Genomic DNA, 13912 nt, shown 5'->3' with positions numbered 1-13912 from the left:
TGAGGCCCTAAGCAACTCAGTGAGATCCTGTCTCTAAATAAAATTCAAAAAAAGGGCTGGGGATGTGGCTCAGTGGTTGAGTGCTCCTGAGTTTACTCCCTAGTACCAATGGTAATAATCATGGTGAATCAGCCTTGGGCCATCAACTGTATTTAACAACTAGACCACACTGATGCAGGGTGTGCATAGCAGGAAGCTCTACAGGGGGCCAGAAGGTGTATGGGAGTTCTTTGTATCATCAGCTCAGTTTTCCTAAAACATAAAACTGCAATCTATTAACTTTAGACCAATTCATTTCTTATCCATGTTATTGGTAACTAGTCTCCTGCTGTCTCTATTTCTCAATGGCCGCTTTCTCTTTTAGTGCCAGTGACCAGTGACCAGTGAGTCCCCCCAGACTGGAAGGACTTTTCTTATGGCCCAGATGACATTCAGCACTGTGGCACAGCCTCTGGGCTGGGTTAGTTTTGGTACCAGGGATTGAACCCAGGGGTGCTCAACAATTGAGCCACATTCCCGGGCCTTTTTTATTTATTTTTTTTAATATTTATTTTTCAGTTTTTGGTGGACACAACATCTTTATTTTATTTTTAAGTGGTGCTGAGGATCGAACCCAGTGCCCCACTTATGCCAGGCGAGCGCGTTACCGCTTGAGCCACATCCCCAGCCCCCCCTTTTTTAAAAAATAATTTTTTAGTTGTAAATGGACACAATACCTTTATTTTATTTTATTTATTTATTTTTATGTGCTGCTGAGGATCTAACCCAGTGCCTCGTACGTTTGAGGCAAGCGCTCTGCCACTGAGCCACAATCCCAGCCTGGCCTTTTTATTTTTTATTTTGAGACCTGGTCTCACTAAGTTGCTGAGGCTGTGATCTTGGATCTCCTACCTCGGTCTCCCAGGTCACTGGGATAACGGCTCCATCATGCCCAGCTTTGGTGCCGGTCCTCTTGCCTCGATGTTCCCCATTAGGATTTTATAATGGATTTTGAGGCTCAGTTTTTTTGTAAAAATGGGATTCATGCTGCAGGGACAGTGTTGTCATGGGCTCCCCAAATGTCCTCCCAGCTCCGAGGATGCGGGATTCCTCCTGGCGTTTGCTTCCCCTTCTCTCCTGTGAATACTGGCATCCACTTTAGCCCCTCATCTTGGTTCTTTCTTCTTGTGTCCCTTTCAGACACCCTCCAGATGTCACCCACGGTCTGAGTGTCCCCTGTGGAACAGGCTCTAACATAGAGACACGTCTCTAGGGTCTCTTTCCGGACCCCCCGGCTTCTCTGTTTGGCCAGAGTCGAACTCTGGGGGAGAGCCCTGGAGAGGTGGCCGCAGGGTGAGGGGTGGTGGCTGCTCAGGAAGTGGCAGCAGGACCGCAGAGCTTCCTGGGCACCGAGTCAGGGTGCCCACAGGGACCTTCGTCCTCTGGCACGTCCTCGTCCTCTCCCCTCTGTCTGAGTTCTGGACTCTCGCACGTTCCACCTTCTTCCCCACGGGAGGTGCTGGACGGCGGACTCTTGCCAGCACGCGTCTCTCTCCCTCCATCGTCGCCGTCACCACCTTCTTTTCTTGTGTTACACGTATCACGGATGTCCCTAACTGGCCTGTGTCCTGATCTAGCCAGCGCACACTGTCCAAGTTTGTCCTTAAACCCACGTGTTCCTTCGCCTCGCCTTAAGGACGTGAGCGGCCGTCCCGCCCCCGGTGGACCCTCCCCTGTTTCCTGCTCCCGGTTTCCCCACTGTCTTCAGGATCCACCGTCAGCACCGATCCCGGTCCGTGGTGGATGCTTAGTGAACACCACTGAACGTACCAACGTGTCCCCCACTCCAGGCCACCTGCCATCACTGGTCCTTAAAAACCCGCGGTGTTTTCTCAAGGACCGGTTCGCGTCTTGGTTCCTCAGTGAGGTGGCTTCTCCGAGGCTTTCCAGTTCACCTGTTGTCAGAAGCAGACACGTTGCCTTCAGCAGCTCCGGGTACCGTTCCCTCTTGACTGATGGATATGCATCCCTTCTCCACTGACGCGGCCACAGGGCGCCATATCTGTTCCTGTCCCACAAGGGCAAAGTGCAGTCACGGAAACGTAGAACACCCTCATGGATGTTTGTTCATGGTGGAGATGGCGATTATTTGGACACTTGAATGATGGTGTACTTTAAGTATTTTGCTTGTTATTTTTATAGCTGTTGAGTGAGCAGATCTAGTGACACTGCACCTTTCCTGTGGGCAGCCAGGCAGGCAGGGGTTAGGTGCTTTCTACAAGTATTTGGAGAGGCTGACCGTCGTCAACTAAAGAGAGAGACTTGCTTTAGTGAGTGGATGACAACGCAGAGTGAGTTTGGCCCAGCCTAAGAATGTGCCCGTGTGCACATTAGTGTGTGGTCGGAGGGGCTGGCAGGGGCGGTTCTCCAGAAGGCCACCTTCTTCCTTTGTTTCGTGTCCCCTTGCCTTCTTCGTAGAGGTAGATGATGGCTGAGCTCAAGTTGGAAGACTGTACTCTCAGGATCATTAAGAAATTGGCATCATCTAAATCTGAATTATTGGGGATTTATTTTTTTTCTGGTTTCCTGATTTTCTGCAGCTATAGGAGAGCTTTCTCTTTCCAGTTCCTTTTATTTCTGCCTCCATTTTACATTTTTGTCTTTATCTATTTAATGGAGGAAATGTGCTCTGCCAAATCAGAGTGCAAAGGTATTGCCTTTATTTTTGAGAAGGTTAGATTATAAATTAAAAGTGATTTGGCAAAGAATTTAGTTTTGGGGGATAGAGATATTGCAAAAAACACAAGGTGCTCACTGCATTTGGTGTGTGTGTGAAGCATGGCAGGGAGATAGATGTGTTCTCGGGAAAGTCTTCTCACCGGGAAGAGCTTGCTTTGTGGCCATTTGAAGTTTACACCCTTATCTGAACCAATCCTAATTGGGACCCTCAGCAGCAGAGCAGTGGTCCCCAGGCTGAGCCTGTATCACAAACCTTGAACAGTTGTTAGAACCCAGGAGCCCAGGCCCCCCCAGCATTTCCAAGTCAGTGGGGTTCAGGTTGCTGTGAAGAACTTGGCTGTCTAACCAACCCAAGTGCTTCTGCTTCTGCTGACTTGCCGGCACCTTTGAGGAAGCTCTGCTGTAGATGGCGGGGGAGGACAATGATCCCAGCAGGCACACTGGCTGCTGTTCTCACGGCTCCAAGTTCAGGACCACTAACTTGGAGCCCAGAGCCAACCCTTGCCCTAAAGCAAGAGGCTGATGTCGTCCTCCAGGGAACTAGACCCTCACGGGCCCTTGGGACTGTCATCTTGTAGGCAAGGCAGGAAGAGGAGAAAGGCCTGGGAAGTGTGGACTATGAGCTGAACGCAAGCCCAGCCCAGGGAGGAAGGAGTGAGGGCTTCTCCCCGAAAGACCGGGTCTGGAGGTGGCTCTGGAGCCAGGAAGGAGAAGCTGCAGAAGAGCTTAACACGGCCCTGGGACCGCGAAGCTTGCTGGTCCCCAGTGTCCCACGGTGGGAGCGCAGTCACTGGAGGAGAGCCGTCCTGCGGGTGGGTGAGACCCTGCTGGGAACTTGCTCCTTTTACTTGGTACTGACTAGACTCAGGTTTTGAGCCGATAGGGTTATGGTTGAAACAGCTTTTCTGAATTAATGTGTATAAAAATGATGAACATGAAGAAATATCCCTTCCGTTCTGAATTTTTTCTTGAAATATGTTCTGGAGATTTGTTGGAAGAATTTAAGATAGCCTATTTAATTAACAAAAACTTTAAATTTTTTTATTATGGTAAGGGAGAAAAAACGGTGACATATAGTCTCGATTTAGTTTCTGTAGTTAATTCTTTCTTCCTTACTTTGCTGGTGGAATTGGAGCTCCCTCCTTGCAAACGGTGACCTGGCCCCTTTTCCCAGATGATCAATCAGGCCGAGCTGGTCCTCCCCCATGTGGAGTGTCTGGGTGATGTAAAACAGTGGTCTGTGGTTGTTTCTCTTGCTCGCAGACTTTTTGGGAAATAAGTGCATTTATCCACACAGATAGCTGTGTTTGAACTTTCCAGAACCCCTTATCTAAGTCCCCGGGAGAAGCCCAGCCGAGCTGCTGTGCTTCTGCAGAGCTGCGGGCCGCCAGTCTTTCTGGTTTGTCTACACCCTCCCCTCTCCTGGGGCCCCGCTCTGGCCCTGGTACCCCAGGGGACAGGAGCATAAGGTGGCTTTGTCCCATAGCAGTTTCTGGTTCCTAAGAGCAAGGTAGATGAAGAGAGCTGTTGGGAATCCAGTCATCCTCTCTTTGCATCTGACATATTTGACTTTTGTCCCCACAAAACAACAAATGCAAAGTCACTGGCTGACATGTGTGTGCTGAGTGCTTGGGGACCTCACAGCCCAGCCCTTTAGCTTCCTGTCAATTTCTCTCTCTCTCTCTCTCTCTCTCTCTCCCTCCCTCCCTCCCTCCCTCTCTCTCCCTCTCTCCCTCTCTTTCTCTCTCTAGCTTCTCCTATGAATAACAACTTTCTATGAATTTTTCTTAACCTGGAATTTTTAAGTAGCTTATATTTAAAACAGGAAGGGGGAAAAATCTTGCACAGAGTTCTTCTTTGTTAACCTGTTTTGATTGACAGCTGTCCCCTTCTTCACTGTGATTTCATTTCATTAGATTTGTGCTCTAAACAGGGCTGATGTTGCCAGCAGCTTTTTGTGCTTTTAGTAGATGAAAGAAAAAAAATAATTAGTTTTCAGTAGGTAATATGTGTGTATGGTACAAAATTTAAAAGGCATAAAATGAAAAACAAGACTCAAGCTTCTTCAGGCTTGTTCTTCCAAAGGCCTGTGGCCACAAGGGAGCCAGCTTGCTGGACATTGACTTCTTCATTCTTCCAGAGAGGTTCTGGTCCTCAGAGCCAAGCTTTGTTGAGGTAAAAATTTTTTTTTTTTTGGTGGTGCCGGGGATTGAACCCAGGGCCTTGTGCATGCCAGGCAAGCACTCTGCCTACTGAGCCACATCCAGCCCTGTTGAAGTGTAATTTTCATCTCATGACTTTGGCCTCCTCTCAGTGCACAATGTAATGGTCTTTTTCAGTAGTTTAGACTTGTGTGACTGTGAATACCACCTAGCATCTGAACATTTCTGTTAGCCCCTAAAGATCCAGCCCCCTGTGTCTTTTACTGTCAGCTCAGGTCCCACACCAGCCCCAGGCAAGCAGTCTGGATATTTCCTCTCTGGATAAAGCCTTTTCTCCGTATGCGATACAAATTAGTTATTGGCAGGACCCTAGTGTGGGTTTGCAGACAGGGTGCATGCTGACAGAAATTTTTGTGACCTAAGGTTGTGTGTGGAGGGGTATAATATTTTCCCCCTATAGCGTTTTATATAAAAATAGGATCTTGTCCTGTGTAGTCTTTTTCGCCTGGCTTTGTTCACTTAGCAAAATGTTTTGGGGGTTCCTCCATGTTGTGTTATATATCAGCAGTTGGGTTTTCGTGGTGCTGAATAATAACCCCTTGTATGGATGCATCACGTTCTGTTTCTGTGTTCATTGCTTGATGAACTTTGGGTTATTTTCATTTGTCTGTGTTTTTTGACTGTGAGCATTTATGTATGAGTCTTTGGACATGTTTTTATTTGTCTTGGGGACATACTGAGGAATAAAATTGTTGCATTATTAGGGGAAGGTTTGGGTCCTGTGCTAAATTTATAACATTTTAAAGAAACTTCCAAAACATTCCCAAACTATTTGTACCATTTTATAGTCCCACCAGCAATGAATGAGTTCCAGTTCTTTCATGTCCTTGACATCACTTGTTATTGTTGGCCTTTTTATTGTAGCCATTATAGTGGGTGTGAAACGTTTCTCATCATGGGTACAATTTGCATTTCCTAATGACCAGTGAGGTTACTTTTTTCATGTGCTAACTAACCATCTCTCTGGAGACATAAATTTTTGCTTTTGCCAGTTTTAAAATGTGAAGTAGCAGGCAACTTTCAATGCCTATAACCATTTCTACTCCTTTCCCTGCTGTGTTTTTAGTTATGTTATATTGTATATTTTCAGGAGGTATAATATTTTGTAGCCATTATAATCATTGTAGTCTTCCTCATATGAGATAAATAAATTTAAAGTTTAATAATGACTTTTTCATTGTTTCATTACTTACCTCTTGTTTTGCCGAATTTTATCCTTTAATTTCTCTAAGAAGGGCTTTGGTAACTTTTTCCCCTGAGTTCTTGGTTATTTAAACATTTGGCTGTTTATATTTGAGTGAACGTATGGCTGGGTTTAAAGTTTTGATTAATTATTTCTTTGGAGGCATTTTGACAGTTAGGTCAGGTGTGTGCCGTGCGGAAACCTGAACTTTGGTCCCCTCCAGTTTTTATTTGAAGCTTTCAGCTAGGTTTCTAAATAATTCCTTCCTAATTTTTAAAGACCAGCGGTAACCTGGGAAATGTCCTTGTGGCGAGCGTTTTCTGGTAGTTATTCCTGGTGTGGAATATGTTCATGTATTATGGAAAACCGTCTTTCATTTCTAGAATGATTTCCTGAATTATTCACTAAGGTCCCCCTCCCCCACCTTTCTTCTGTTCTTTTTTCCCCCATTAGGGATGCCAATTGTGGGGTGTGGATCGCTTCATGATCTTTCATGTCTATTCATTTTCTGTTTTCAACCTTGTACTTGCTTTTCTCAACCCCCATTGTTTCGCCAGCACTTATTTCCTTTTACCTGCCTCCAGTTTGGCCTCTATTTTGGTGACACAGGCTGAATAACTTTACATGGAATTCCTGGGACCATGAGTATTTCAGATTTGGATTTTCTTGGATTTGGGACGATTTATATATATGTAATGAGATGGCCCCAAGTCTACGCACAAAGATCTTTTGTGTTTCATACTCACCTTATGTACATAACCCGAAAGTGACTTTGTGCGATATTCTTAGGGCATCAGTGTTTTGGCCACCATTGGTTATGTGAGGTCAGGTGTGGAATTTTCCACTTGTGACATCATGTTGGTGCCCTCAGAGTTTTGGATTTGGGAGCATTTCCGACTCTGGATTTTCAGATTCGGGGTGCTCAACCAATATTTTTATTCTTGTTCTTGTTTCTGTTATTGCCTCTGGGATCTGCCTTCCCACTTTACTTCTGCTTCTAGAATTTTCCTCCAGAAGTCTCCCCAGAGCTTCCTGAACCCTTGTAAATCCTTTTATGTTTTTGTTTATGGAATCTGTCATTTTGTTACACTTTGTGAATTATGGTAACATGGGCAAATTTTAATCTGTTGCACATGACATTTCTGGGATGGGTGTTCATCTGTCTTTTTTTTTATTTCCTGCAGCATCCTGTAAAGGCCCATTTTTTCACTAGAGGAGTTCTTTATCCACCAGCTCTTTGCAGGAGCCTCCCCCTTGGGCCAGCAGAGAGGGCCCTGGCCCATCCTCATGGGAACCCTATGGTGTGTGTGTGTGTGTGTGTGTGTGTGTAGGGATCTTGCAGCCTCTGGGTTTCTCCGCTTGCTGAGACTTGGGTGGTGCAGACCGCTGTTCCTGACACCACCTGTCTTCCTCCCTTCACCTCAGCACTAGGCTGCTTCCTCCAAATGTGACTTGCCTGTGGGCTTCTCATTCCAAGCCACCTGTGCCCGGGAAAGGGACTACTGCCCATCTACACATCTGTCATGTCGTTCCAAGAAAGTCATCGCTGGTTGGTGTTCTACTTATTTTGGGGACTGAGGCTCTGCCGTTTTTGTCTGAAAGCCGCAGCCCTCTAAGCCTCTTGCTTCTCTGTCTGACCTCCCCTGCAGTTGGGCAGCTCTTTCTCACAGCCTGTGGACTAGGGCTACAGATGTCTTCTCTCTCCTGCGGGGAGGAGTTTGCATTTTTGTGTGTGTGCTCCTTATGGCTTTGGGTGAATTCCAAGAGGAAGTCTTTAAACCAGGATATGATGGCAAGACAACTCTAGTTTTTAATCTTTTCTCTGTTGGTGAAAAAGCTTATTACTTTTTGTTAATTTGAAGTAGCTTTTCAAATCGAACAAAGTTTCACAAAGAGCTTTTTACTTTTAGGCTTGGAATGATCACGTTAGGGATAATGAAGCCTTCGTTTTGACGGTTCCTCCAGAGTCCAGAGGTCAGAAAGCGAATGGAGGGGAAGCCAGAACAGAGCAGGGGTTAATGTTTATACACGGGAGACCTTTAGGTTGGTTGGACTTGTTTACCTGGAGGATGACCCTATATTCCAGACTTACCAGTTCTGATGCCAAACATCGATTGTGGTTTATGACTTGGAGCATTCCCGCGATGTTCCCTTGGCATTCTTGGGATGCTGGGCTCAGGACTCGTGGCTGGGTTTATGTTTGAATTAAACAGAACTTTCCATGCACAGTGACTGTTGCACACAAGCCGGGAAACAGAACATGTGGCATACTTTGTGAAAACGTCAGCACCCAGAAGTAGAAATGATACAGGCCTCGGGTCATTTGAGGATTACAGGAAAAGGAAGTTAAGGCACCGAATCTCCATTAATCATTAACTCAGATTTTTAAATGCCAGGGTACTAAAAATTTGTGTATGCCTCTGAGGGTCTTGGGCAAGAGGGAAAGAAAAGGTTCTGTTCACGGGATGAGGGCCTTGCTCAGTACTCAGGTAGGTCAGAAGAAGCCTTTGTAGGGAAGGGCTCTGGCACCTTTTGGGGGGTGACATGGGACTTTGGGCCCCTTCCTTCCTGTCATTGGCTCCATGGCTGGTTGAAGCCCAGCCAGTCCCGTGATCCTTGACTGAGCAGCAGCAGGCAGAGTGGCAGAGCCCAGCACAGAGGCCGTGAGAGGAAGGGCAAGATCCCCACAGAGTGGGGGGCGTGCAGAGGAGGCTCCCTGGTGGAGGGCGCAGTTTTCTCTGGAGATTGCATTTATTTTTAATCATGAGACATCAAACAGGAAACATATACAGAATTAATTTTGCCTGATTTATGACCATTTTGAGCCCAGCTGGTAATGACTACATCACCCCTCACATTGGATTCACTGAACTAATGTGGGCGCTGTCTTCCTGGGCTCAGAGTTAGAGACGAGCAGCTTTGGTCTCATCTTTCAGGACTACTAGGTGGCCCAGCACACCACCAAGCAGGTTAGAAGTCGATTCCTGGTGCGTATTTAGGGCAGGAACAGGGACTTGGCGAGTGTTCAAAAAGGAAGGAGCGGGTCACAGGAAAGAGTCAATAGTGGTCTCTCCCAGGCTTTGGTGGCGGTTGGAGGTGGAGAGTGAGCAACAGGCACTCAGGCTCTACTGTCCCATGGAGGGACACATTTTTTAGGCCTGGGTGATTTGGCTGCTGGCCCAGGTTGTTGATGGGGCTCACAGCCTCTGTCCTGCTGCCCTGGGGCTGGCCTCGCCCGTGGGGCCCCTCCAGAGGATTTACCACCAGGAGGCTGGGCGCCTCCATAAGGAAGTTTCTGGGAAATTTCTTGGGACCTGACTCTCAGGAAGAGGATGAGACGTGGGGCAGGACCCTGCAGAGTGGGACGCCCAGCCGCTGGCTGCCCTGAGGAGTGAGCTGAAGGGCCCCTGTGTCGAGTGTAGGACGCGGGCTTGACTCTGTGCCTCACGCCTGCTGCCACACTGCTGGCTTTGTCACTAAGCGCCCCCTTGGCCCTCTCCTGTCCCCCCCTCCCATCTTCTCGTCCTCCATCGTCCCTCGTGACCGGCTGGTGGATCTTCTGCCTCCTGGTCCCCCTTCGCCCTCTCCATTCAAATCCCAGGCTTTCACTCACCCAGCGAGGTGGACTCTGCCCGGCCTGCGTCCAGCTCCACCTCCCTGACAGCCGGGGACGTCCTCTACAACCCCAGCCAGGGTCCCAGACCCACACCTGCCCTCCTGCCTGCCACCTCTGCCCTGCAGGGAAACTTTCCCATCACGGTCACCCTTTGCTCTCTCTCCTCCGAGTAGCTGACCATTCACACACTGGGTTAATGTGTTCCACAAAGGCGGGTTTATCCATCTCCCCCTCGTCCCATCCCTCTGTCCAAGCTGTCACTCAAGCCCGTCGTTGGCATGGCTTTGGAATGGACGTCCCGGCCCCCGCCCTCCCATCTCTTTCTCCATCACCGATCCTCTGCAGGTTCTCTTTTCTAAGCTGCTTCTTCTGTCACGTGTCACTCTGGCCCCGCGTTGTCCTGTGCCTACAGGGTACGGGCTGCACATCTCGGCTGGCGCTCGCGGGCCTCAGGGTCTGAGCTCAGCCTGTTTCCACGTGTGCCTCTCGTTTTTCTGCCCATGTGCCATCTCACTTCTGTCCCGAATCCTCCTCTGCGCTGTCCCTCTTGTGTGTCTCCTGTCTCTGTCCAAGGATTGCTCCACTGTTGAGACACAACTGCGCTCAGAGCCGCCTCCCCTCAGTGGAAGACTCCCCCACCCTGAAACCCTCGTCTTCCTCGGAGGTCGCCTTCCTCGGTGTCCCTTCTATGCTTCACCTGCAGCCGTCGTACAAATGCGCCAGCTGATGGTGTGGTCTTTAGGGAGCCCACACTGAGTTCCCCTCTGCCGGGCTTTGTGCTTCGGTGGGTTGAGATGCAAAGAGTGTGCAAGATTGGGACCTCCTTTAGGGTCCCCATAGTGCCATGGGGGCAGGTAAATGGGCACACCCCTCCACCATTGGGTGGCCTTGACAGAGCCAAGAGCACAGAGAGGTCAACGGCATTTGAGCTGTGCCTCCAGGGTCCAGGTTGTGACATTTGAACTGAGGTGTAAAGCAGTGGTAGAGGCTTCCAGGTGGAGAAAGAAGGCAGAGCGGTCAGCCAGGGACAGGCGCCCACGTGAAGCCTGGAGCAGCACCCCGGTGGCTGGCAGGGCCGAGGGCGGTGTGTCGTGGCAAAGGGTGGATTGTGCAGGGAGTGAAGAGAATTGTTTTGTGTGATGAGGAAGAAGTGAATCGTAAAGTTACTGTAATATAATAATTGAAATATTTCTATTGTAATAGAAACTCGAGGACCCTGCCTGTGTCCATGTGAGGTGTGATCATTCCTTCATTCGGATTAGAAGCTGCCACAATGTGTGTTTTCTCCATTTATCTCGATAATTCCCACACCACTTAATATGTTACTGTGTCCATGCGAGGTAATTAACTGGCTAACGACAGGGCCTGGGGGTTGTTATCTTCTACCCAACCCGCCTTATCGCGTAGAAAGCAGTGCTTCGCTCACTGTAGACACTGAATAAAATGTGGAACACAACCGAGTCTATGGCATGAATAATTAAGAGCTGACTGTGAGACTAAGAAAAGAATAAAATATGCAGCAACATGCAAAAATATGCAGATGACTAAAATATGCAAAAATATTTTCATGCCTTGCGTGTCTAAAGGTGACATTGCTGGTGAATGAACTGAAGGCAGCCACACGGGTCCCCGTGTGGGGGGACAGGTGGAGAGCATGCTCACCCTGGTGTGATTTGGAGAAATTCCCATAATAAAGGGGAGAAGATGGTAAGAGTTACTTAAGTAATTCTAAAGTCTCCTGATGTATTTTTCTTTCTCACTGCTTCCTGCAGATATTCTATAAGCTACTTTCATCATGGGGGAAATAGAGCAGAAGCCCACCCCAGGCTCACGACTGGGAGCACCAGAGAATTCGGGGATCAGCACCCTGGAACATGGGCAGAAGCCTCCTCCGACGCCTTCAGGAAAACTCATGTCCATCAAAATCCAGATGCTGGATGACACCCAGGAGGCCTTTGAGGTTCCAGTAAGTAGAGGGTGTGTTTGTGAACCCAAGGGTGTGGGCAGCCTTGGGTGGGAAGGTCTTTCCCACGTCTCAGACAGGAGGTGGCCGGAGAAGGTCTGCCTGTTTGGCTCCGACGACACATTCTTGTCCTGAGCAATCCAGTTTTCAGATTTGTGTATGAATTGCTCATGTGGTGATGTGAATGACCTCGTCACTTGTGTTTTCCTGACTTTCTGCACACACATATCCATAATTGTGCATGTGTATGTATGCATGATGGATCCTAGTTTAATTGGCTAATATCACATGCCATTTCTCATATGAGTGTTTACACGTGTGTGTGTGTGTGCGCGCGCGTGTGTGTATGTCTGTCTGTCCGTCCGTCTGTGTCCCATTTCACTTGTGTCCAGAGTTCTGGCAAGAAAAATCCTGAGAAATCCACTGAAGAGCCGTATGTGTATTTTCATGTTGGGAAATCAGGAGAGACCACGTTCGTGGCTTTGGCAGGTGGGGCATGGGGAGTGTGGGAAACCCCGGCACAGACCCTAGAAACACAGAGGCCCGTCATCCCAGGGCCAGGGAAGGAATCATGTGGTGGCCAGAGGCCAAGCAGAAGGAAAGCCAGTGGCCTTGACCTCTGCACCAATTGCAGCCCCTCGCCCAGGCACCTGCCCTGCCCACCTCGAGGCTTTTGCTGTTTCCTGAGCCCTGCCTCGTCCTCCCCTTGGCCTCCTCCTCCAGTGGCTCTGCTAGAGGGTGAGGGACCGCCACCAGCACACAGTACCAGTTACCTGGCGCAGCACGTTCGGGTCCCCAGGCCAGAGAGTACCTCACGTGATGGGCTCTCCAGAAGCAAGGGGGGGTTTTCCCTGCAGACCGTCTTCTCTGACCTACTGTTAAATGGTGCACCTTGGACATTGTGAAGGGAGAAAATAACTCCTGAATTCCAAGCTGCCGACTTACAAACTTTGGGAACACACCTGTTTTTAAAGTGGAGACAGTCTGACCATTATTTTGTTGGCTGGAGCGACCGAGGTTTAATAATTGCCATCAACGGTGGTAACCCATCATTTAATTGTTTATGGGATATAATTCAGTAAATTACATTCATTTCAAAGAACATTGTTCAGAGAGTGTGAATTAAGTGTCTGAGGGAAAGAGAAACCTCACGATAGTCATGTTTAAAACTGCCAATTTATTGCTCATTGCAAACAACCCTGGCCCCTTTCGAACTCTCTTGTGGTGGGATCCAATCTCGCAGTGACTTGGGGATGCGTCCCTATTCCAGTGAACAGAGCCGGTGCTGCTTTCTGGAATCATAAAGCACACTGAGGAAAGCACCTGCAGTGGTCTGAGAATTAGACCTTCTGGAACCTGGGACCTCCCTGCCCTCCCCCTCTTATCTCTTCCTGGCCACTGTTCTGTGGGGCACTCAGTTCAGTGTTTCCTGGTGGGGGCCACCTGCGGTTAAATGGTGCTTCCAAACGGGATTTGGTCTGAGGAGCTGGCAAGTGCTGCCGTCGTGTGTTGGCCGCGGGGTCACTGTGCTGAACTTCACTGTGGTTCTTCAGTGTCCCCACACCGAAGAATGTCCAGGCTTTATTCCTAGTTACTGTTTAGCTAGGGAGTCCCTGCTCAAGAAGTAGAAATAGAATTGTTTTCCTCTGTTAATAATTTTTGATGCTCTATTTTGCACTTTTAACCTCTCTGGAAGGAATCTTTCCTAGCCTCCCAATAAACTCCTGTGCATCCTTAAAGATCCTGTTAGTTTCACCCAGATGCTCCTCCCTGAGGCGACTGTTTGTTTGTTTTTCTTGCACACTTATCAGGGTGGAGCTAGACTGCCTGGCCTCTGCTTTCTGCTCCATAAGAGGAGGAGGATGATAACCCTTTCCTCCTGTTACAGGAGAATTTAAAAAGTCAGTACAAATAAAGTATCTAGAACAATTCTTGGCGCATCCTGGAAAGACAGTATGTACGGTTGGTGGGGCATTGATGTGCTTAGCCACTACAGAATCCGCGTTTCAAGCTAGGGACCTGCCTTCTTATTATACCCCTAGCATCTAGCCTGGTGCCTGACTTATAGTGGGCCCTCATTCAATGCTTGCTGACTGAATGTTAGAGGGCATTTATTTTACAGTAGAACTCAGTGGCATTGCTCGTTTTGACAGGCCTCATCCATTCATATTTTATTTTTCTAGTTTGGTCAGAATGTTTCTTCTTAGTCC

The 13912-nt window shown here is 48.4% G+C and overlaps 1 protein-coding gene across 7 annotated transcripts in view; it reads left to right on the top strand.

Annotated features, from left to right (window-relative positions):
• Nucleotides 1–13912, top strand: part of Farp1 (FERM, ARH/RhoGEF and pleckstrin domain protein 1) — a 259842-nt gene that overhangs the window by 41540 nt on the left and 204390 nt on the right. For 4 of the 7 annotated variants that reach the window (XM_046454771.2, XM_046454769.2, XM_046454770.2 and 1 more), the window contains exons 1-3: nucleotides 8497–8612; nucleotides 10943–11079; nucleotides 11512–11705. In XM_046454771.2, coding sequence (XP_046310727.1) covers nucleotides 11535–11705 — 171 coding nt within the window. In that variant the 5' untranslated portion in view covers nucleotides 8497–8612; nucleotides 10943–11079; nucleotides 11512–11534. Of the gene's footprint in view, nucleotides 1–8496; nucleotides 8613–10942; nucleotides 11080–11511; nucleotides 11706–13912 lie in introns of those variants that run through there. The other 3 variants (XM_046454766.2, XM_046454768.2, XM_046454767.2) reach the window with 3 other exon arrangements.

The sequence above is a fragment of the Marmota monax genome, unplaced genomic scaffold (assembly GCF_021218885.2).
Source record: "Marmota monax isolate L192 unplaced genomic scaffold, Marmota_monax_Labrador192_F-V1.1 WCK01_AAM20220418_F8-fsc00026, whole genome shotgun sequence".
NCBI lineage: Eukaryota > Metazoa > Chordata > Mammalia > Rodentia > Sciuridae > Marmota > Marmota monax.
This window is presented reverse-complemented; position numbering and strand designations above follow the sequence as displayed.